Below are 23,760 nucleotides of genomic sequence, written 5' to 3'. Positions count from 1 at the left end.
AGGCTGTACATAAGGCATCCATGTGGGTAAGGGTATCTATAGAATCCATAGAGGTGGGGAGGGTTTGATATAAAATACCCATGAGGGGACTGTCTGATATGATAACTTAGGGAATATTTTAGGGAACAGGAGACTATTTTCATTTCAGAATTTTTAATGCTGCCATGTGAGTTAACTGCAATGGGGTCTACTGAGGCTCTGTCAACCAGGGGCCTACTGAAACCTGGAGCGGACCCTGGGTGGCACAGTTATCAGAGCATTGAAGTCATGACTTTTAATATCACTTTAAGCAAAATAACTGAGCATTTTCCCCCCATGCATATGGAAATTTTTTCCAGAATTTCAAAACTATAAGTTTAACTTCATGTCCAAGAACTATAACTTCATGTCCAAGTATAATCACTTTTGTTTGACAATTTTCTTTTTCATTTTGAGCCACAGATTGGGTTTTAATATGGTTATGGTAATATCAGTATATGAAACTTTTAGTCATCGCTGCATGGTGCAGCAATAATATGGATGTGTATATACATTTGTAAAGACAAAGGGATTATGACTTCCTGCAAAAATGACTTAAAAAATGAATTAGTGTTTCAGGAAAAGTAGTTTCTGTGAGCAGGGGCCACCTGTGTGCAGCTCTGCATAATATGTTATTGCCACACAAGTTATAGGGAAAAAAAGCACAATACAATACACACTGAATTGTACACATAAAATAGGCAAATTGCACTCCAACTCTGTTTATTATTATAGAGTTTTATTAATGAATAAAGACCATTACATGTTATAAAATATTTGATTTCACAATTTACAATTGGGAGATTCTTTGGTATCAATGTAGTTTAAAAGATGTGGCACAAAAGATGCAAGATTATTAGCAACATATTCTTCTGTATACACAAAGATGTTATGGTGATTACACGTTATTAGCAACACATTCACTTTGCATTGGCCTATGTAAATAGGATAATGTCTTCCCTGGGTTTGGCCAGTATAAAATGTTAACTCCACTAGTAATGATGGGACATCAGAGCAGAGATACACAAGAAACACTCATTTCTTGTCTCTGGACGTGACCTAGTGTTACATTGTGACATATTTTCAGTGATGAATGAGTTGTGAACCAGTCACACAGTGTATAATACTCTTATAATTACACATATCTACCATGTTATTGGACGGATCTCTCCAATTACTACTCTTAAATTAAAATGTGACAATAGCAATAGAATCTACTGTATGTTTCTTCCTAATAAAAATACTTTCTATATAGCCAAAAATTAGGTTCTCAATACAGGATAAAACAATATAAACTTATAGTATAAGACATGTTATATATTAGTGTATCAACTAAACAGTATTAATGATACTATATATTATGATGATTACATATGTACTGCAGCTATCATTTTAGCTAATATTACAATGGTTATCAGTGATTTTCTGTTAGGCTATGGCATTGCAGTAAAGGTACTATAAGGCAAAAGCTATTACTGTGCACAAAAATTGGTAATGAAACCAAATTTTGAGCTCTATATAGACGGCTTTGACTGTTACTCATTCTCCTACCTCAATAACACAAAAAAAATACTATCTGAATTTCTGATGGTAGATACATTTTCTAGTATCAGCAACAAGTTTTCTTATCTTCAGGAACTGCAGGATGGATCTGGAAAAGTCGACTATATCGCCAGAGTAGCTCATGATTCCAAAGACTAATTAAATATGCATGCCCCCACTCTCTGAAGTTGAGTCTGGTCCCGCCCGCTGATCCACAGACAACCGACAACATCACCAGCTCTGTGTAGATCAGTGGGTGGAACCCGCAACGTCATAGAATGAGGGTTTGCACATTTATTAAGTCTTTGCCACGATACTCATTAGAAAATCTTCATATGTTCTTTTTTAGGTGCATCATGCAATTCCTGAAAATTAGAACACCTGTTCCTAAAAACTATATCAGCCAAGTAAGTTTAGGCATCTACCATGAGAAACTCTGATTGTCCTTAATGGGAAAACTGCTGCAGATTACTTAAAGAAGGTTCTATGGATACATCACAAAAATATTTGCTGATAAGATATTAATATTAATCCATTAAAGGGCATCTACCACCAGGATGAAGGACTGTATGAAAATAAGCCTGAGCACCATAGATGTTAATGGAGCCTGGAGCCCCACAGGTTTTTTTTGCATCCAATCTTTTACCCTGCTGATAGATGTCCTTTATTTTACCATGCTGTTTCCCAAAGTTATGGTGCGGTTAGCGATGTATGAAGAGGGCTTACTGCTTCAGTCCATTTCATGCATATCGGGTGTTTGCGGTATAATGCAGCAAACACCTGCCACTAACGCCCGCGATTGGTGCCATCATGACATCATCAGGGGGCCATGATCCATTCCCATGACATCTTGGGGTCTCTGTGAAACTCCCCGGCCTGCCATTCAGCAAGATGTGAAATGTTCTGCCCTTGGTATTCTAATTTGAGTGTTTCAGATGCTCATACATGTAACCTTCCATCTTTTCAAAGACTTAACAAACTGTAAGGCAACTGGCTGAACCAGGAGCTTCCTAGCGGTATGCTATGTATAAAAATCCTCCACCCTAAAAAGGTCAGTCTCCAACCAATGATAGAGCAGATGAGTAGATCAATAACCATGTACACAGGATTGCAGAAACATTTATTATAAGAAGCAATTGTGATAGGAATTTGTGTCTTACCATAGGAAGAGACACAAAAGCAGAGGAAAGCAGATAGGTGTTTAATTTTCAATGGGTCACTATGAGCTCTCATGATCCCATGAATTTTCACATTTACACATTGACACATTTACTAAGGGCACACTTACTAAGGGTCCGAACAGCACATTTTCATCAGGTTTCCCGACTTTCACCGTTTTGCCCTGAATTGCCCCGGGTTATTGCCGCACGCAATTGGGTTGTGGCGCATCTGTGCCAGCTTGCATGCGGCACAAATCGGGGGGCGTGGACGTTGGACAACCCGATTGATTCGGACAAACTGCAAAATTTAAAAAAACAAATTGTGTCGCAAGATCAGCATTCACATGCACCATGAAGAAGATAGTGAATTCCGGCGGACCTCAGCGGGGGGAAGCAACACATGCAGGAAATTGGACGCATGATCTTAGTGAAACGCGGCAGACCTGAACCCTCGTCGGACAACGCACAGCGGGGATCGCGACGGGACAGGTAAGTAATTGTGCCCCAATGTGTCTTTATATGTACTGTATATTTACAGGGGAGTATAGGGACACAAAGAAAGCAAAAATATGGGAGTCATCCCAGTGGTAATTGCCATTGTTAAATATATGTTGGAACTACATCTCAGTATAGTGCATTGATGGTGAACCTTTTGGAGATAGAGTGCCCAAACGTCAACCAAAACCCACTTATATGTTGCAATGTGCCAACATGACAATTCAAGCAGTAACTTATTGATCCCTGCTCAATCTCAGGTTTCAATCGTATTAGCGTGCTGTGTTCACCAATACAATAGAAAGAAGATGAAGAAATTTGGATTGTAGCTTCTCTCCAGGGTCCCCTGAAAAGGAAGAATCAGAGTTCCCAGAGCAGGAGCTCCAAAAATAATCTGTCTCTTTCTACACCTTCTCGTTCCTCGTGTAGCCCTGGAAGCCAAGGATGCCGCTTTAAAATGTCGGTGGGCATGGCACGTCCTGGGCTGCATTGGACCACAGGAAGCCTTGAGTCCTGTTTGGCAAACTCTATGTTGGGTGAAGGCCTTGGTTCCCACAAAAAGGGCTCTGAGTGCCACCTCTGGCACCTGTGCCATAGGTTCGCCATCACTGGTATAATGGATAGCTCCCTACGTACTAATCTGTAGTAATTGATCCATCATATTTATTATAAATTAGCTGATACTTTAGTAAATCATGCAAAATAATGTATATTTTTCAAGCTGAAAAAAATATCTTAAAAACATGCTACAAATTTTATTAACATCCCTGCATAATTCCCCATGAGTGTCTCCTTGGATAACATGAGACTATTCCTTCCACATGTACTTATATTAACATCATGCGGTTGTCATATGAGAGCTATGATGGCAATATCACATAGATTATAATGTTAGTCTATTTCTTCTCTGCTGGAGATTGTGTTCAGGTGGTAAGTGGAAGTAGAGAAAATCTTCACTCAAGCTTCCGAAGAGCAGAGCAAAGGATCCCAATTTCACCTGCAGAGGAAGCAGTATAAATTATTAGCAGCATCTACATATAATATATACAGGCGGTCCCCTACTTAAGAACACTTGACTTACATACGACCCCTAGTTACAAACGGACCAATGGATATTGCTAATTTATTGTACTTTAGTCCTAGACTACAATAAATATCCATAACAGTTATTAAGAACAAACCTACAGACCCTATCTTGTATGTAACCCGGGGACTGCCTGTATAAAGATTTATGTAACAACACTGAGTAGTATTTCAGTTTTTTTTTGTTTGTATTTTTTATAGTTCAGTGATGGAAAATGTTATAACATAGTGACCAGAGAAGGAAATTAATATCTAACCTGTTCCTCCCACTCTGCATTTTATCCACATTTTCCCCCTATTGCATGACCTTAAGGGCCATTAGTAAGCCTTCCCTGTCATCTTGTAGGGTCGCTCAGGGACTGTCAGTTAGGTTCCTGATAGTGGGTTCGCCCTTACCAGGGCGGATTATCTGCTTTAGGCAGGGCCTTAGCCCACAGGGACGTCGCAGGCTGAGTTCGCCACTACTTACCTAGTCAGCTAGCACCAAGCCTGGTTTTGGTTGCGCGTTTGCTGGACAGGTGCTGACAATAGGTTTCTAAAAACCTTTATAATATCGGTGCAAGGAATTTTAGGCAGAAAAGAGAAGACTCCTACTTCGATAAATCTGTCCCTTCTTATAACCATACTTTGCTGCAATGTATTTTGATATCATTAGAAATAACTATTTCAAATTCATTGACCACTTACCGTTAATGCAGTCAGCTAGATTCTTCAACTGCTGTACATTATCTAACACTTCAATGCTTTGTGTGTATGGATTATATCGCACAGAGAAAGGTCGAGTAATTGTGGCAGCAAATTTCCTGTAAAATGACCAAACATTATAGTTTATATAAATGGCAGAGATTAAAAATGAAAAAATGTGCATCTTTAAAGACCAAACACTGATGCCTCTTCATTGAGCAAAGGACATCTACTTGGGCAAAGATCTTAATGTTAGAAAACAATTACAATTATAAAGCCACTTCCAAGCCATGTGGATGTGGAGGGGCAACAAATTTGGCCTGCATAATTTTGAAACACCTTCAAACTTTCGTTAGCAGGATTTTAAGCAAAACTATGCCAAGTCGAACCTTTGGTAGTTTTGCCTGGCTTAGGCCTCTTGATGTTATTGGAGAGACACGGATCCGTGTGGCCGCTACCATATGCCGGTGCCTCCTCCGTGTGTTGGTGTAATGAAAGTTATACAATTTTCCAATATACTTTATGTATTCCTTATGGTCTTCTAGATCTCTGCTTCCTGTCATTCTATAAAAGCCTCTGTGTATTTCCAGTGGACCGAAATCTGATCATGGTCACACAGGTGCACCTGTGTGACATCACATGACCAGGACAGATTTCTAGCCACTGGAAGTAAACATAGAAACTTTCTATAGAAGGACAGCAAGCAGAGATCTAGAAAACTAGGGGGGGATTGATACAGAAAGTATATTGGAAAATGGCATAACCAAGGATTTAATTTCATATATTTATTTATGGGATATAATATATACACATCTCAATATCCTCCTAAGCGTCTCACCTCACTTTCTCTTTGGCATCTTCAAAACTTTCAGCAATAAAATAAACAGGCTGGAACTCAGTTATTGGGTATTTCTGTAGAGCCGTCTTCTGAGGCTCAAATGGCTTCAGATCTGGTTTGTCTGTTAAACAATACTGTAGAAATCATAAGCAGAAATCAGTGGTTAAATGAATCTGTATTGCAATAGACTACAACAAACATTTATGGCTTTTCTTTTGTCTATGGGGCGTGCTGTGGATTTTCTAAATATCTCTAAATGTACAAAACCTGCTGCAAACTTTTACACTGTAAGTGAATAGGGCAACTGGAACCCCTTACATCATGCTTTAGCTTTTACAAATACAGAATGGGACCCTGCAGGTGTCAGGGCTGGTGGTGGTGGACACTTGACAGGAGCACCCGTGACAGCATGGGCATGTGATCACATCAGGCAAACAGGTTTATTCTGTGCTGCTATGCATACCAATGACATCTGTGTCTTAAATGCACAGATGCAATTGATAGATCTGACATAGTATGGACATGCCATGGTCGGTACTTGTGGTGGGCGACTCGGGCTACATTACAAATGGCTGTTCTGCTTCATGGCAGATGCAGTCCTGCTCTATAGACAGTCTTCTGTCTCTTGAACCTCCATTACTTTTCGGAGGTAAGTTATGAGCATTGGACATTATTGGCCATTTTTGTCTTTATGCATCTTGCCAACACTAAATCTTTTTATTTGAGTATAGTGAAAGACAATGCAGTAAAGAATCAAGAGACAGAGGGATGGTCAGAAGTCGAGCTATGGTCAAAAGATCAAAAAAATTAAAATTCAAGCAATCTCCAAAGAAGACTTAGAAGATAGTGGGAAGTGGGCAGACAATGCTCTTATGAGATATCAGAGTTCCGTTCCAGGGGAGGATTGTGGGTTGAGATGGCATCTTTCTACCATAGCTAGCTTTACTGCAGCTCAGAAAAAAGTCGCCTGGAGACAGACAGAACCCATCTTCTGAAATATGTTTCAGACAGAGGATGGCGCTGAAGCGTGAACGGACATCAATGTTACAGGTAGCTTTGCATTATAGCACAGAGATTGTCATGAGGTCATACTGCTTGTATAGACATATATTATGTTCGTTGAGTCTTGGTTCTACTTAGAAATACTTTGTTTATAACATTGCAAAGGATGATGTGTGGGGACATTTTTAAATAAAATAATGCAAAATTAGTTAATAAAGTCTAGTTCAAATTTGTTACATATACACTCAATTTATAAACTCAAAACTAAAATGAAAAGAAATCTTCAGGACATAAGCAGATGCTTCACCTGTAATTCTCCAAATGAGGAAAGAAGTCCAGCTCCATAAGCCTTTACTTTATCACCTTGTTTGCAAAGTCCAAATTCAGCAGTAAACCAGTATACCTTGTGATAAGGAAGAAACCTCATTAGACATATATGCAGTGACTCAGATACCTGGGTGCTATGTACCTGTTATTACAGCACTAGCAGTGTTATACATAAAGAATAGTTCCATACAACAATTCTGTAACATTTCTACATGTGTGGACTGATGGCACAGAAGGAATTAGCTTATCGGTATATTTGCATGTAGGTACTCCAACCACTTTTCACAGCAGATATACAAATAGAACAATCTGCTATATAATACACTGCATCTCCATGACACATATGCTTTAGAGGTTTGACAAGAAACACCACTATCAATGAAATTATAGGAATATATGTAGAGAAATGGTTATAAAAAATTGAGAAACCTGTTAAGTTTCATGAGACAATGTGCAACAGATATGATATCTTTAATTTAAAAAATCCAAATGTTGTGTTTTACCGTAGCCAACATTTCAATGAATTCATCTGGTGCCCCGAGTGATGCCAATCCAATCTCCTAAAAACATGTTCAACAACAAGTTATTGGGAAATAGGTACTTTGAACTAAAAAAGCTAAGTATAGTAATATGCAATTCTTACTTGTGAAAACTGAGCAAAACTTGGATCAGCAAAAAGGGGTGCATGTCCGAGAAGCTCATGGCAAATATCACTGTAAAGCAAAGGCAGAAAAAAATGTGTGGATGGCAGGTTTCCTACATCTTCCCATTTACTGCTCCGATTAGGGTGCCTCCTTCACCATATATTCTCATGTGGTTATTATACAACTATCCCCAATATCCAGCATTCCGAAACAGGGCTGCCATCATAGGGGCCCTGTTCAGAAGCCTGGAAAGAGAGGAGGCCTGGGCCCTGCAGAGTTCAAGTATCAAGCCCCCCTTCCTTCCCTTCATAATCTGCAGAGGTGGGATAAGACCAGGAAGAATGAGCTCTCAGATTTCAGCTCCGCTGCTCTAAATTCATCTCACAAACCAATTGCTGGTGACCTGAGAGGAGGAGATGTGGTGCAGGTGCCAAGATGAAGAAAAGTAGGTTTAAGGTGAGTATTTAACAGGGCACTCTTACTTTTGGGGAGAGGGAGATGGTTAAATTAAACAAGGGGGACACATTGATTTGGCTACTATCTGGGAGGGGGCCCTGTGACTTATATACTATGAGGGAGCACGGAGGCTTTGCTTTTATGAGGGGACTGTGAATTAGCTACTCTGGGGGCAACTGTGGTGTGGCTACTGTAGGGGACACTGTTACTATTGGCTACTCTAGAGGCCCCTGTGACTTTTGACTATTTATTGTGACTATATTAGCTAATATATGGCTACTGTAACTACATTAGCTACTGTGGTGCCCCTGTGACTATTTGCTACTGTGGGTGCACTGTGACTATATTGGCTACTTTGGGGGAATCATGACAATATTCAATACTTTAGGCAGCCCTGTTACTGTAGTGTCTACTGTTGGGACACAGTTATTATATTGGCTACTATGGAAACATTGTTAATACATTGATTACTATGGGGAAATATATTGGCTACTGTGGCTTCTGTGGTGGCATTGTTTCTATATTGGACACTTTGGGGGCATCATAACTATAATTGATACAGTAGTGCCACTGTTAATTTATTGGCTGTTATGGAGGTACTGTTACTATAATGGCTACTGTGGGGACACAATTGCTATATTGGCTAATGTGGCAGTTTTGTACCATATTGGCTGCTGTGAAGTCACTGTGACTATATTGGGTACAGTGGTTGCAAAGGTACTATAATATATACTGTGGGGCACTGTGACTATATTGGGTATTTTGGGAACACTGTTACTATATTAAATACTGTGGGGGCACGGTGACTATATTGGTTATTGTGAGGGCACTACAACTATATTGGCTACTCTAGGGACATAATTGTGATCTCTATGGCAGCAGCAGGACTTTATTAAGTTTGTGTTAAGAAAGTGCTAATATTTTATTTCTACAGAGATGGCGGACAAGTAGAAGTGGACACACATGGCTGACAAGTAGAAGAAGATGTCAAAGGTCAAAGGTGTCATCAGTCACTAGATTTACAGCAAGTGTTGATATAACTCATAAACTCACAATTCTGAAGCGTCTCTGGCATGCTGTGTCTTCCTGTTATCTTCTGATATGAGGGGAAGCTACATGGAAAAAGTCTTCTGCTACATCATATTTAAATATTTATCATTGTCTATCACTGTCTAACACTGTCTATCTCACTCTGTTTCTGGTTATTTGCTTATGTAGTAAGATTGGTATTGATGCCCTTTTTATATAGTATGCTTGGTAATATATGTATTTAGTAGCTTTGGTTCTGGGAACATATGTAAAAAGCTTTGTTCTTGTACAATATTTACATAGTAAGCTTTATTATGGTGTTATATCTAGGTATTAAAATTGTTTCTGGTAACATATCTATGTAGTAATCTTTGTTCTGTTAAGATATTTATGTAGTAATCTTGGTACTGGACCTATATCTCTGTAGTGATTTTGGTGCTGGTTTCTATATAGTAATTATGGTTCCAATGACGTTTTTATGTAGTAATCTTGGTTCTGCTAACATTTCTGTGTAGTAAGTTTGGTTCCTTTTCTGTATCTATGTAGTAAGAAGGTTTTGAGTCCGTCCCCATTTTGTAAGTTTAATTATGTTATAGTTTCGATGTAACAAGTTTTATTATATTACTGTTTTCATGCACTAAACCTTAGATTAAAAACTCTAGACATACAGCTCAGGACCAGTGATATTCTTAAACTTATACTAACACTACACCACGTCTTAAAAATAAGATGGGAAAGTAATGAACCTGGGTAAGGCCTACAAAATTCAGGCAAATTTAGTTTTTTAATCCTGATGCAATTAAGTGACCATGATTTCATGACATGCTGTTATTTAAGTTTCCCTAATTTTTTTTTCCATTAGTACAATGACAATAGGAGTTGGAATTGGAGGACTGAAGGAAATGTACTCACGGCTCAGGTGTATACATGGGTTTTGACCAATGGCGAATATACTGAGTTGAGTGAAATACTCTAAATGCCAAACCAGCCAGGAAATCCCGTGAAGACAGCAAACCAGCGACAGGACGTAAACGGAAACCAGTACAAGCTTCATGGAATATAAAGAAATACATAAATGTGCAGCTTGTACATGAGTAGCTCACTGTAAAATCTACAAGGTGAAATCTTACGTGCTTGATGTTCATTTTCAAAGGGTTAGTCAAAATGTACAGTTTATATTTTAATTCATATAGTAAAGGACAGGAGTACTTTATTATTAAACAACAAAATCTATTGATATGTAAAATATGTAAATTCTTGTACAAGTTCCTTAAAATACTATTGGATAAATTTATCACACACCGGTGGTCATTTGCCAGTATCATAGTCAATGTATCATATCATAATAGATTGGAAAAAACGCATGTCAATAAAGCCCAACCTTAAAAGGGACTTTCCCACCATAGGATAGGGTCTAACTTGCTGATCAGTGGGAGTCTCAATGATGAGAGCGTCACAGACCCCTCACCACTCCCCGAGATGAGCAGAGCATATGGCCACGTATGTCCATTCTGTTCCGCTCACCTCGGGGAGCAGTAAGGGGTCCCACAAAGGTACCTCGGACCCCCGTTCTTGTGATCTGTGGGGGTCTTATCACTGACATGAACTATCAATGTTTTTCCCCATAACCCATGATTTTTTTGCTGTCTAGAAAGGCATCCAGGCCTCTCCTGTAACTCTCACAGCTGTTACAGTAAAGAATCCCTGTCTATGGCAATGATAGAACTGCCTCTCCTCTAGGCACAGAGGATGCCCCGTTGTCCTGGCCATAGGCTTACGTATAAAAAGATCTTTGGAGAGATCCTTATATTGACCATTCAGGTAATTGTATATTGTAAGGAGGTCTCCCCTTAGCTGTCTTTTTTCTAAGCTGAATAATCCCAAGTTTTGTATTCTAGTCCCCCATTCCCCTAATAATCTTGGTCGCTCTGCTCTGCACCAGTTTCAGTTCTACTATGTCCTTTTTATACACTGGTGCCCAAAACTGGACACAATATTTCATGTGTGGTCCAACCAGTGATTTGTATAAGGGCAAAACTATGTCCTTTTCATGAGAATCTATCCCTCTCTTGATACATCCCGTAATTGTATTTGCTTTATTAGCAGCTGTCTGGCACTGGTCACTACAATTAAGTTTACCAACCACCAATATCGCCAAGTCTTTTTCAGCTTCAGTTTTACCAAGTAATTGACTGTTTTGAACATAATTGTAGTTTTTGTTTCTATGGACCGAGTGCATCACCTTACATTGATCTACATTAAACCTCATCAATCATTTCTCTGGCCACTCCTCCAGCTTCCACAAATTGGATTTTCCTGTGTAAAGGCAGTTGAGAAGGGAATATTCAATAATAGATTGGCCCCTCCCTCATCTCCCTATATGAATGATAAAGTCCACGCCCCCACCCCCGGCGGATACAACAAGAGGCATAGGCCGGAAACTGGTATAGAAGCAATGATAAATCTCTCCCTATGTATCTGTCTGAAGCTTCTCCACTCCTAATAGTTCCACATCAACAAGCTGGAATCTCAACCATCACAGTTTTGCCAGATCTGAGATATGATAATACATACTTTGCAGAAAATTGGAGACATCTTCTAGCTGAGGAATATTATTCTCATTATAGCCACAATATTTTTCGAGCAGAGGAAACACATGGTTGTGTTCATAGCACGCATGTGTGGGGTACAGCGACTTTAACTCTTTGAACACTGTGCCCCAAGTCTTCTTTTCTTCCTCTGTGTAAGTAACTTGTGGAATAGGCTGACCACTAAAAAGAAAAAAAAGTCTGTTATTCAATTCTACTTAATTCAAATACAGGCGGTCCCACACTTACATATGACCCCTCTGGTCAACCTCTGGTTGATTGGTAATTTACTGTACTTTAGTCTTAGGCTAAAATAAACACCTATAACAGTTATCAAAAGTGTCTGTAATGAAGCTTTATTGTTAATCCTGGTTCTTATGACAATCCAACATTTTCAAAATCCAATTGTCACAGAAACCCAAAAAAATTGTCTGGAGCTACAATTGTAAAATATAAAGTTCAGACTTACATACAAATTCAACTTAAGAACAAAACTACAGAACCCATCTTGTATGTAACCCGGGGATTGCCTATAGTTGTAACTAGCAATAAGCCTTCCTGTACAAAGAAAGATAATATGTCTCTATGTGTTGAGGTTTGCAGTCAATTTCTCCTCCTATTTAAATAGTATGTAGACCTGCACTTATAAGACCTGCACATTTATTACCTGCATCATTTTTTTTTCAAATATTTATGGATGGAAAAATGCCAGAAAAGTGTTGATTTGGACATTTGGCACTGTTTTCCATTACGGTGTTCACTGTCGGGAATAATATTTTTTATATTTTAATAGAAGCAGTTCCCTACTTAAGAACAACCGACTTACAGACGACCCCTAGTTACATATGGCCCACTGGATATTAGTAATTTATTTTACTGTAGCCTTAGATAACTGTTATAGCTGTTTATTAAAGCCTAAGGTGTCTCCAATGAAGCTTTATTATTAATTCTGGTTCTGGTGACACTACAACATTTTTAAAATCCAATTGTCACAGAGAAAAAAAATTGTCTGGAATTACAATTATAAACTATACAGTTCTGACTTACATACAAATTCAACTTAAGAACAAACCTACAGAACCTATCTTGTATGTATACCGGGGACAGGCATTTTGGTAAATGACAATACCTAACAAGTTTATGATTTAATTTTTTATTTGTGTGTTCTAGGGAAAGGGGCTGATTTAAACTTTTATTTTATTTTTTTTAAATATATTTTAAATTTTTGTATTATTTCAGAGCCACTAGGGTATTTTAACCCTGCAGAGTCTGATTACTCATATCATATACTGTAATACTACCTTATTAAGGCTATAGGAGATCAAGATCCATGGCAGTCTTACAAGTCTCTATGAGAGTGTAGGCTGCCATGGCAACCAATCGGCGCCCTCTGATTTCCCAGGGGCGCCAACCGACAGTGCTTTTAGGTGTTGCGGCTGGGTTCGACTTCGGCACTTAACAGGTTAACTGCCGTGATCGGTGCCAGCACTTACCATAGCAATTAGAAGCAGGTTTCATCTGTGTTCTACAGCTGATACCCGCTGTGTATAGAGAAAAGTCAGCTTGTGAGCTCTCTCCAGAAGTGGTTAAAGGGAACCTGTCACCACATTTAAAAAAAAAAAAAAGTTAGTGGCAGGTACCCTAATTACTATCTGACACCCTTATTTTAGCTAAAATTAGTTTCCCATACATTCCCATAAAATCATAATTATAAACTTGTTTGATATCTAGGGAATCTAAAGAGCGAGCTGGGGGGGGGCATAATGTCATGTGACCTGGGTGACATCGCCCCAGGTCCTTTAGCCTGTTAACATAAGCAAACTGTACCCCATGCACATATCTGACCACACCAAACTATCACAGCATGCCTGCATGGACTTCTACTATTCCCTGTGCAGGCTGCTGTGATTTAATGAAATATATGCTTGGTGTTTAGTTTGGTAATTTTAGGAGGCTAAAGGACCTGCAATGATGTCACCCTGGTCATATGACATTACTGCTAAGTGAAGAGAAAGCATGGGGATGAGCTGCTGAGGATTCAGCCTGAGGAGGCCAACCCCATTTCAATTTGCTATAGATATCCATGGATACCAGGTAAAATATAAAGTTGAATATATGGGAATCTGAGGGGAACCATTTTTAGCAAAAAGAAGGGTGTCAGTTAGTTACTAGGGCTTTATAGCAACCTGCAACTAGATGTATTTGTGAAAAATGTGGTGACAGGTTCCCTTTAAATACTAGTGTATACTATTTCATCTTGTAATATATAAGTGGTCCATATTCTATTTATGTATATTCTTAATAAGTTTCAATAAAATGAAATTGATTTTTATGTCAACTTTGGCATAAGTCTTTCAGTGTTATGTAATTATGTAGGAGAAGTTGTTTTTTTCTTATTCTTAATTGAATTTTTGAGAATGTTGTGGTTAATGTAAATTAAATTGTTGATAATATGGGGACATATCTTCTAGAATGGCATAGACAAAGAAAACTCACTGTTTGTAATTGAATGCGATGTCCGCAAACTCCTTACGCCTGGCTCGATATACAGGATCTGTGAACCCCTAAAGTGACAAAAACTCAAATTTGTTACACATTTAAGTTTGCAATTGATTCTAATTTCACATAGTGATACAAGTTAAACAGTCTTTCTGGCCCTAATGGGATTTTATAATGATGACATTTTAGTAAGTGAGCACCACTAGATATTTGGGTAAAGAATTGGTGAGTACTAAAGTAATATTGATTTGGTTAGTGTTAGCTCAGTGTTGGAAAATGCACAATAAGAGTAGTAGTGATGATTGTATCCATGTATACAAGAGGAGAATAGTAAGCTATATGCTGTGCCACATATACGAAATAATAGTGGTACATGCACATACAAGCAGGATAAGAACAATGGTACTGTACAGTGCCCTCAGAATAAGAGAAGTATTGGTCATACATGCAAGTTAACAATAGAAGTAGCATCGAACCTGGTGAGTGATTTATGTGGCCATGACCCCCCCCTCCTTCCTTGCACCCGGGCTGCCGTCCAAAGCGCCCATTATATAATCCATTACTTTCTGGATGTCAGACCCCCATCAATTTTATACTGATAACCTATACTAAAATTATACTCAACATTAGCAAAAATGCCCAGGGGCATCCTTTATGTTTATAAAGGGAAATCCCTTTATGTTTGTCAAAGATTCATTATTATACATTTTTGGGGAACATATCAGTGACTGACTGGAAGAGAGAGACTGAGACTAAGACGTATATTGAAATAAGTCTATTAATATGCATCAGGACAAAGGCTTAGTTAATATCAATGACTGATAAAGGGACAAGTGCTATGTAATGATGAGGAAATGACAAAGGGGTGTAATAATGCTTATTTTTTCATCTCTTTTATTTTCCTTTTGAAAATATTACAGAGAACATGATGAATCAGCGCATACAAAGCCTTATGCATATTGGATTCAACCAGAGCGCAAGTGACCAATTATCTATAATTACACCTAATCATTTAAAGCAATAGAAACAATTTTAGCGCTGGAAGTTCCTGTATAGTTCATTGTACAAAAGAAAAAACTTCCATTGTATAAAGCACACCTGAGCCCAGACTATAACCCAGCAGATGAGAGCAGTCTCACACATATGAATTGTAAATGTAGCCTACAAGGCAGGTGCGTAATAGTGTCTTGATGGGGCTTCCACTGTGACGTGTTGTAGATATCATTTACATAACCAGGGATCCAAAAAATGGCCCCCAACCACTACAAGAGGACACCGATCCTCTATGTACAGCCTTATGCACATAACCCTGTCCTGAATTGGAATATATATTTATAGTACACACTAAAAATGTGGGCACATACTGAACGTCTGTCTGCATCTAAATTTATAAAAACTATAAAAAGTATTACTGTGAAAATATCTATTTGTTATAGTATGGTGATATGCTATAAATTAATATAAATAAATCCACAACTGGCTTAAAGATTTACAAGAAACACTTGGGTTATCCTGTTTCCCCTTTACTTTTTTTTTGGAAAGTTATTTCCAAAATAATTTTGTAATATCTTAAAGTTTACCAAACCTTTCAAGAAACATTTTAATTCTGCCAGGACAGAATTTCTGGCCAAATTTAAGCTGATTAGATAGGAAGTAGGGAGGGAACATGAAAGAGTCAAAGACAATAGAAATAGCAAGTTATAGAAATACTTTCTTACAGGATGATCTGCATCCAGTTCTGCTCCATAGCTCAAGATTTGATTTGCAAACTTGTCAAGGTCTTGAATCGTTCTTGGAAACCATGGGACTACATAAAGACAATCAGAAAATGGCATAAATAAGAACATGTTCATATATCTGTATGCAGACGTTGATGTAAATTTGTGTAATTAACAGCTTAGCCCCTTAAATTGTCACAAGTCCATTAAGGTTGTATGGAGAGGGCTCATGGGCTGAGTCTTCTCCATACATGATGGGTGTTAGCTGTATGGGAGCCTCTCTATTGACTTTGATCCCCACTCCCAGTGACAGGGACAGTCTGTCGCCATGACAGTCTTAGGACTTTATAAGACCCGAGACTGTGTCATTTATACAAATCTGTTAAAATGTGCTAGTGGCAGATTGTTACAGATCATGTGCAAAATCTGTAGTATGGCAGTATATCGGAGGATAGATCAGACAAGCTAGGGTTAAAGAGTCTAAAAGTTGAAATAACCCCCATTTGATATAAAAAGCAATAAACAAATAAAATGAAAAACGTAACAGATATCGCCACATCCCAAAGGACCCCATCTATCAAAATATAATCATGGTTATTACCGGCATTGGACCCTGTAAGGGAAACAGTGCCCAAATGGTCGAAGCACCGCTTTTTGCTACTTGTAACATAAAAAAATGTAATAAAAAGTGATCAAAAGGTCAGACAGTCTCCAAGATGGTAGTAGTGAAAACATATACTCGTCCCACAAAAAAATTACACCTCACATAGAGCCCCCTACACTGAAGTATGAAAAAGTTATTAACTCTTTTTTTTGTATCGAAAATGTACTAAAACACAATGAAACCTATATAAATTTGGTATCCTCATGATTGTATCAACCCAAAGAATAAAGGAGACATGTTATTTTTAGCACACAGTGAAATCCTTAAAAACCAAGCCTGCAAGAAAATGGCGCAACTGTGTTTTTTCACCAATTTCACTGCATTTGGAATTTTTGCCCACTTCCCAGTACATGGAATATTACATACCGTCACTATAAAGTATATTTTCTACCGGTAAAAGAATCAATATTGTATACTCTATCTAAAAATCTTTGTATCCCTCTTAGACTGGCTTCATATCAGCATGTTTATTATTTATGTGAATAGTCCATAATTTGGTTCACAACCTACAAAAAACATATCCATGAGGTGAATACACTGCAGAAAACACTGTAAGGATGAGACTGGGCGCCTGGCACTGGTGTAGGTATAAGTAGTGGATTCCCCTCATGGATATGTTCATGTTAGTTTTGGACAAAACCATTCACTATGGACCATTCACACCCATTGTGTGTTGTTGTGAAGCAGTTAAAACTTACTGTATAATGATTTAAAGAGTTATGGAGTGAATAATGAACCTCCATTTTGTGGTGCCAGAGAGGGATGTATCCATTATAAGTTGGACTTTCTTGATATAGGTATATGACAATTTTGGGAAGCTTACCTGATCAATGTAATGTATTAAAAACCCAAAGATATTTTTTATATTAAACATTTAAAGGGGCGGACAGCAAATAATTAATATTGTTTGTAAAAGGAAAATTTTCCAATATACATTCTGTATCAATTCCTCATAGTTTTCTAGATCTCTGCTTGCTGTCCTTCTATAGAAAGCTTCTCTATTCACTTCCAGTGGACAGAAATCTGACCATGGTCATGTGATGGACATGCAGGTGCACAAGCCGTTATTATCACAGAAAGTAATCACAGCAGCATGATAATAACGACTTGTACACCTGTGTGACATCACATGACCATGGACAGATTTCTATCCACTGTGTAACGGGGCACACAGACAACAGGAACTAAAAGTCTCTATGGGAAGAGTCCGGAGGGAGGAGTCTGTGGACCCTCTGGACCACCACGGGAGATGGTATGCGGCCCAGTGGCAGCCAAGGTACAGGGTATGCAGGAAACAGTCCAAGCCTGGGATGACAGCAGGAACACGGAGGAACACTGGAAACGCTGTCACGGACTGAAAACACAGCTGTACTGGAATCCTGGGAGGCACAGCAGGAAGCGTGTGGGAACGCTGGTGACAGGAGACACAGAGGTGTCTGCAAACGCTGGAAGACAGGACACACCAGGAACATATGGGAACACTGGAGACAGGAGACACGGAGGAAGCATATTGTAACGCTGGAGACAGGACACACCAGGAGCGTATGGGAACGCTGGAGACAGGAGACACGGCTGAAGCATATGGGAACGCTGGAGACAGGAGATACGGAGGTGCCCGGAAACGCTGGAGGAACATGGAAGCGTCTGGAAACCCTGAAGGAACATGGAGGCGTCTGGAAACGCTGAAGGAACACGGAGGCGTCTGGAAACGCTGGAAGAAAGGAGCATCTGGAAACGCTGATGGGCAATCACTTCAACAGGAACCGCTGTGGGAAGTGAGGTGTGGAAACCTTGGAAGTTTCATTAGAATCCTGAGAAGTCCGTGCCCTAGCAGTGGGAGCGCGCGGCCTGGAAGGCGCGCGGCCTACACGCCGGGACCCGAAGCACAGCCAGGAGAGGTAAGTCCGGGCAGGGGAACGGGGACAGGCACACAGCGGAGCATGGGTGTACCCGGGTGGAAGTAAACAGAGAAGCTTTCCATAGAAGGACAGCAAGAAGAGATCTAGAAAACTATGAGGAATTGATACAGAAAGTATATTGGAAAATTGTTTGTTATCAATTATTTGCTGAAAGTGGACAACCCATTTAACTCATATTTATTAAATAGGACATATGTTATACTGAAGAATGAATACACAGTATCATGAGACAATAAGCCATCCCTGATGGCTCCTGCACCCTTTAGATCACTCACTTGCAGTCACATGTTTCTGTTGCAGCACAGATGATGTTGGGGACAAACTGTCATAAAGCAGAAAAGCAGAGCTGGTACCTGAAATCAAGTACAGGATGGACGGGAAGATAGACATACAGAGCGCACATGTAAGAATGAGAAGGGTAAAGCAGAAAAACATGGATCAAATCAATTACCAATTGATATAAAGCAGACATAACAAAGATACCCTATATGCAATGATATAATGTCCAATGATATATTATGCACATAATATCATCCACATATACATAACAAATAAAAATTCTGCTGCAGGAATCTTAACGTGCACGCTGGAATTATTCTATGATTTTCTTTATATCACATTTACATTTATCGCATTGTTTTGTTCCTTACATCATTTTAAATACAATTAATGTTAATTAATGTTCATTATTGGCAAATTTAAATAAATACATTTTAAAAATATTCGTAGAACAGAAAAAGTGTAAAATCAAAACATACATAGCTGCAAATTAGTTTAAAGAGTTTTACAGTTCAAAAAAAATCCACATTTAAGATACTGGCCTCGCCCCTTACTAGGGACATTGGGCCCCGGGCTGCCATAGGAGCTGAGCTGCCTTGCAGAAAACATGGCCCTAGACCAACATCTCCAGAAGTCTTTTGATTGGTAAGGGTCCAAAGTGTCAGTCCAGTACTGATCTGATATTTATTACTTATTTCATGAATATCTGACAGGTGTAATCCATCCTTAGAGATAGTTGCAGCAATATGATATGTTGGAAAGTAGGGGAATCATATTTGTTATTCGTTTTGTAGAACCAAGTTTTTTGGACACAGAAATGTAGATTGTGGATAGGCAAAGAAATTGCGCACAGGCACCAAAGAAAATAGCACATTGTAATAAATGAGAGAAAAGTTATTTCTTATATTTTAGCACTACCCACATTTACCAAGGAAAATTAAGGTCTGGCATATAAAAGTGTGTATCAAAATGAAGCTGGAAAGCGCAGAAAAACGTTAAGAAACTGATGAACAAAAAACTGTAATAGAAACAGAATCGGCTCCTATTCTCTTACCGCTCGGTGCATGTGCTTCAGCAAGTAGATCCTGAAGATTTAACAAGAAGATTTACCCAGCACTCGTGAGGATACTCCAATCAGGGGTGGGAACTGACTGCTCCCAACCCTTACTTGCTGCAGCGGAGCATGGGTGCTTCATTAAGGAATATCCCACAGTTTTATTCAATCACACAGGCCACTTGTGATGATGGGTGCGGCGCAGGTGTGATTGTGGTGCACTTTGGACAGAATTGTGGCGCACGGGCCGCCTAAGCACTAAAATGCCGCTTTAGGTGCATCTTGTTTTTGTGAAGAATCCACAACAAGTGGGACACAATTGTGAAGTGGAATGAAATTTATTTATAATAATAATAATAATATTATTCGGCCCCTTTACTTTCAGTGCAGCAAACTCACTCCTGAAGTTTAGTCTCTGATCTCTGAATGATCCAATGTTGTCCTAAATGACTGATGATGATAAATATAATCCTGTGTGTAATAGTCTCCGTATAAATACACCTGCTCTGTGGTAGTCTCAGGGTTCTTTTTAACCCCTTCATGACCAATGGTCATTGGTGCATAAAGGACCAGGTCAATTTTTGACGTTCTGCTATGCAATTCTTTAAATGACAATATCTCTGGAAAAGCTTTACATATCATAACAAATTTAACTTTGTTTTTTTTTCAAGACATGTGAGACTTTATCTTGATACCATAGTTTTAATAATTACATTGTAACTTTTACTAAACTATGTTATAAATATGTTCAGCAGTATTCCATCACCCTTCCCCAGGTTCCGCTACCAATGCAGAGGGTGCATGTATTGCTACAATAATGAAAAGTGAAAGTGTTTCCTGCAGCAAATTCTACATTCTGCCTTCAGCTGGCAGGCTGGAGCGGGGACACTTCAAATGCCTCTGTCTCCTGAACCCTTGCACCTATAAAGAAAATTCGTCTCAACGGAACCCGAGATATCCACTCTTAAAGTTACAATAGGCAATAGAAAGCTGTACATAAAAATCTACTTTTTTAGTACAAATTTAAGGGTGGATATCTCTGGCTGCATGAAGCATCCATACACAATTCCTATATCATATTAAATTCTCCTGTTTAATTTGACACCAGAAAGTGTTTCTAGATGCCAGGGTTCAGGATATATAACTGTTTGAATTTGCCTCCTGTCATGGCGTAAAAAAACCTTCTTTCTGCAATCTGTGACAGTAAAAGCTGCTGTATATTTATGTGGAGCAGTCCTGAAGGGGTTAAAGCTCAGAGAGCATCATGAAGACCAAGGGACACACCAGGCCGGTCCATGATACTGTTGTGGGGAAGTTTAAAGCCAGAACCATCCCCACAGTCACACATGGTGGTGGGAGCATCATGGTTTCGGCTTTTCTTCAGCAGAGACAGGGAAAATGGTTAAAATTGGAAGAAAACCTATTGGAGTTTGCAGAAGACCTGAAACTGGGACATAGATTTATCTTCCAACAAGACAATGATCCCAAACATAAAGCAAAATCTACAATGGAAGGTTCTCAAATAAACATATCCAGGTGTTAGAATGGCCAAGTCACCATCCAGACCTGAATCCAATTTAAAATATGTGGAAAGAGCTAAAAACTGCTGTTCACAAACTCTCTCCATCCAACCTCCCTGAGCTCCAGCTGTTTCCAAGGAAGAATAGACAAGAATTTCTGTCTCTCAATCTGCAAAACGGACAGAGACAAACTCCAAGCTACCTGCAGCTGTAATCGCAGCAAAATTTGGTGCTACAAAGTATTAACTTAAGGGGACTGAATAATATTGCACGCCCTAATTTTCAGTTTAAATTTTTTTTACAAAAGTTTAAAATATCCAATAAATTTTGTTCCACTTCAGAATTGTGTTCCACTTGCTATGGATTCTTCACCAAAAAAATTACAATTTTATATCTTTGTTTGAAGCCTGAAATGTGGAAAAAGGTAGAAAAGTTCAAGGGGGCTGAAGACTTTATCAAGGCTCTGTACATGTGCAAGCAGTTTGCATGTTTTCTTTAGTGCAAAGTCAGACCAAAAACTGGTGCAAACCCTTAAATGTGGGTCTTTGTGTTGCCAAATCTGCAGAGTGGAGTTGTGGGTGAAAGAAGCTGAAATAGAATCCAGGTAAAGAAAGAAGATGGTAGAGACTCCTCCGATCCGATCTAATTGGATATACAGTAAGTGCTGCCTTTGCACATGAGCTCACAATTCTACACTCAATACTCAATCATTTTTACACTGAGCTGGATTTTATTTTATGTATTTAGGTGGGTTCTGGATGTGGCTTTATGTAATGAACTGGGTTCAGGTGCTGTATTTATTAACTTACAAAAAAGTGTGGCTCTGTTTAAAAACCTGGTGTATCTAATCATGGCTGTAGCTTCAAATGTAACATATCTCTATTTCAGATATTTGACTTTTGCATTAAATCCAGCACTAAATACTTTTTCAAATGACGTTGCAAAGCATGAACATTTCATCAATTTATCAACTGATACTGCATACACATACACTGACACTGACACAGACTATAGATCATAGTATGAATGCATTCTTTTAGCAGCTATTCTTATTCTTTTAGCAACCACCAACACACAAATTAAGGGTTGATTTAAAATACAGCCACTAGATGGCACTGTGTGACTACATTTTAGACCTTGTAGTAAGCGTTTCATTCTACTGAAATATATTAAAGGTTAATGGTAGAAGAAAACGAGACAGGACAACACAGAAGTGTTTTGATGTTAGTGATATAACCTATGTGACCAGAACAGACAGAGAAATACTGAAGGCAGCGTGTAAGATATGTGTTGCCTCCATACTAGTTGTATATACATGTATTGAGTTCCCTCAATATATTAGACCCATAAAACAAATTACTGGCAAATTCATTTTGTCATAGTTTGTTGCATGAGAAGAACTGTTCTTCAGGTAGCCTACAAATGATAGTGAGGAAATGCACCTTGTGCGTGAATACAGATGAATCCAGATTTGCAAAATGTGGAACCCAGACAATAGATTTATTTAACACCTTAAAGGAAATCTACTCTCAAAATCCATCATGATAAATTAGGGATACATAGATCCAGGCATCGTGACTGTGGTAATCTTCTTATATTTGTTATTCATTGTCTCTTTCCTTCTAAAATCAACTTTTAAATTTATGCTAATGAGCCAGAAGGATTATGGTAAGTGTTACCAGAGCTCCTTCATGACGCAGCTTCTCTTATAACATTGTGCTTGCTCTATTTCCTGACCTCTTGCATCTGTGCCCTGGTGTTTTTAGATTGTCTGCTCACATGAGCAGGGTTTAAATCTAATGTACTACCGGTAGTGGCTTAAAAAAGTAATGTGAAAGAACCCAAAATTACTTTTTTCTTTGGCTCCAGTCCAGTGGAACAGGAGTGCTGAGGCCTATCACCAGCCTCAGTAGTGTTTGCCCCCTATCAGTGTTGAACTGGGGTTCCTAAGGCCCACTAGAGAAAATGAATCTGTGAGCCCACCCTTGATTATCTCCCAGGAAAAAGACAGTGTACTGCGAATCCTTTGGGATTCAGTATTGGGTTGAACCAGGGCCCACCGGAGGATCCGCTTGTATTCTAATGGGCCAGTCCGACACAGCCACCTATGGCCACAGAGACTAGAAGTGACAAGAGATGAGGGCTGAGATGAAGAGAGAGGCATGGACAGGTATTTTTCAGAAGCTGCTACTAACTAAATGATCCTGCTCAACCACTTTAAAGTTGGACTCTTCCTTTAAA

General features: G+C 38.9%; 1 protein-coding gene across 2 annotated transcripts in view; it reads right to left on the bottom strand.

The window, feature by feature from the left end:
* Positions 1-736: 736 nt before the first annotated feature.
* The window catches only part of PAH (phenylalanine hydroxylase), a 49,572-nt gene continuing 26,548 nt past the window's right edge, over positions 737-23,760 (bottom strand). The window contains exons 4-14 of one of the 2 annotated variants that reach the window (XM_072146386.1): positions 18,942-19,019; positions 16,084-16,172; positions 14,363-14,430; positions 11,853-12,049; positions 10,191-10,326; positions 7,793-7,862; positions 7,653-7,709; positions 7,130-7,225; positions 5,821-5,954; positions 4,986-5,101; positions 737-4,212 (exon numbers count right to left, since the gene is read on the bottom strand). In XM_072146386.1, the coding sequence (XP_072002487.1) occupies positions 4,169-4,212; positions 4,986-5,101; positions 5,821-5,954; positions 7,130-7,225; positions 7,653-7,709; positions 7,793-7,862; positions 10,191-10,326; positions 11,853-12,049; positions 14,363-14,430; positions 16,084-16,172; positions 18,942-19,019 (1,085 nt within the window). In that variant the 3' untranslated portion in view covers positions 737-4,168. The remainder of the gene's footprint in view (positions 4,213-4,985; positions 5,102-5,820; positions 5,955-7,129; positions 7,226-7,652; positions 7,710-7,792; positions 7,863-10,190; positions 10,327-11,852; positions 12,050-14,362; positions 14,431-16,083; positions 16,173-18,941; positions 19,020-23,760) is intronic. The other variant, XM_072146387.1, reaches the window with a different exon arrangement.

Source organism: Engystomops pustulosus, chromosome 4 (assembly GCF_040894005.1).
Source record: "Engystomops pustulosus chromosome 4, aEngPut4.maternal, whole genome shotgun sequence".
Lineage (NCBI taxonomy): Eukaryota > Metazoa > Chordata > Amphibia > Anura > Leptodactylidae > Engystomops > Engystomops pustulosus.
The sequence above is the reverse complement of the archived record's forward strand: the minus strand, read 5'-3'. Positions and strand labels throughout refer to the sequence as shown.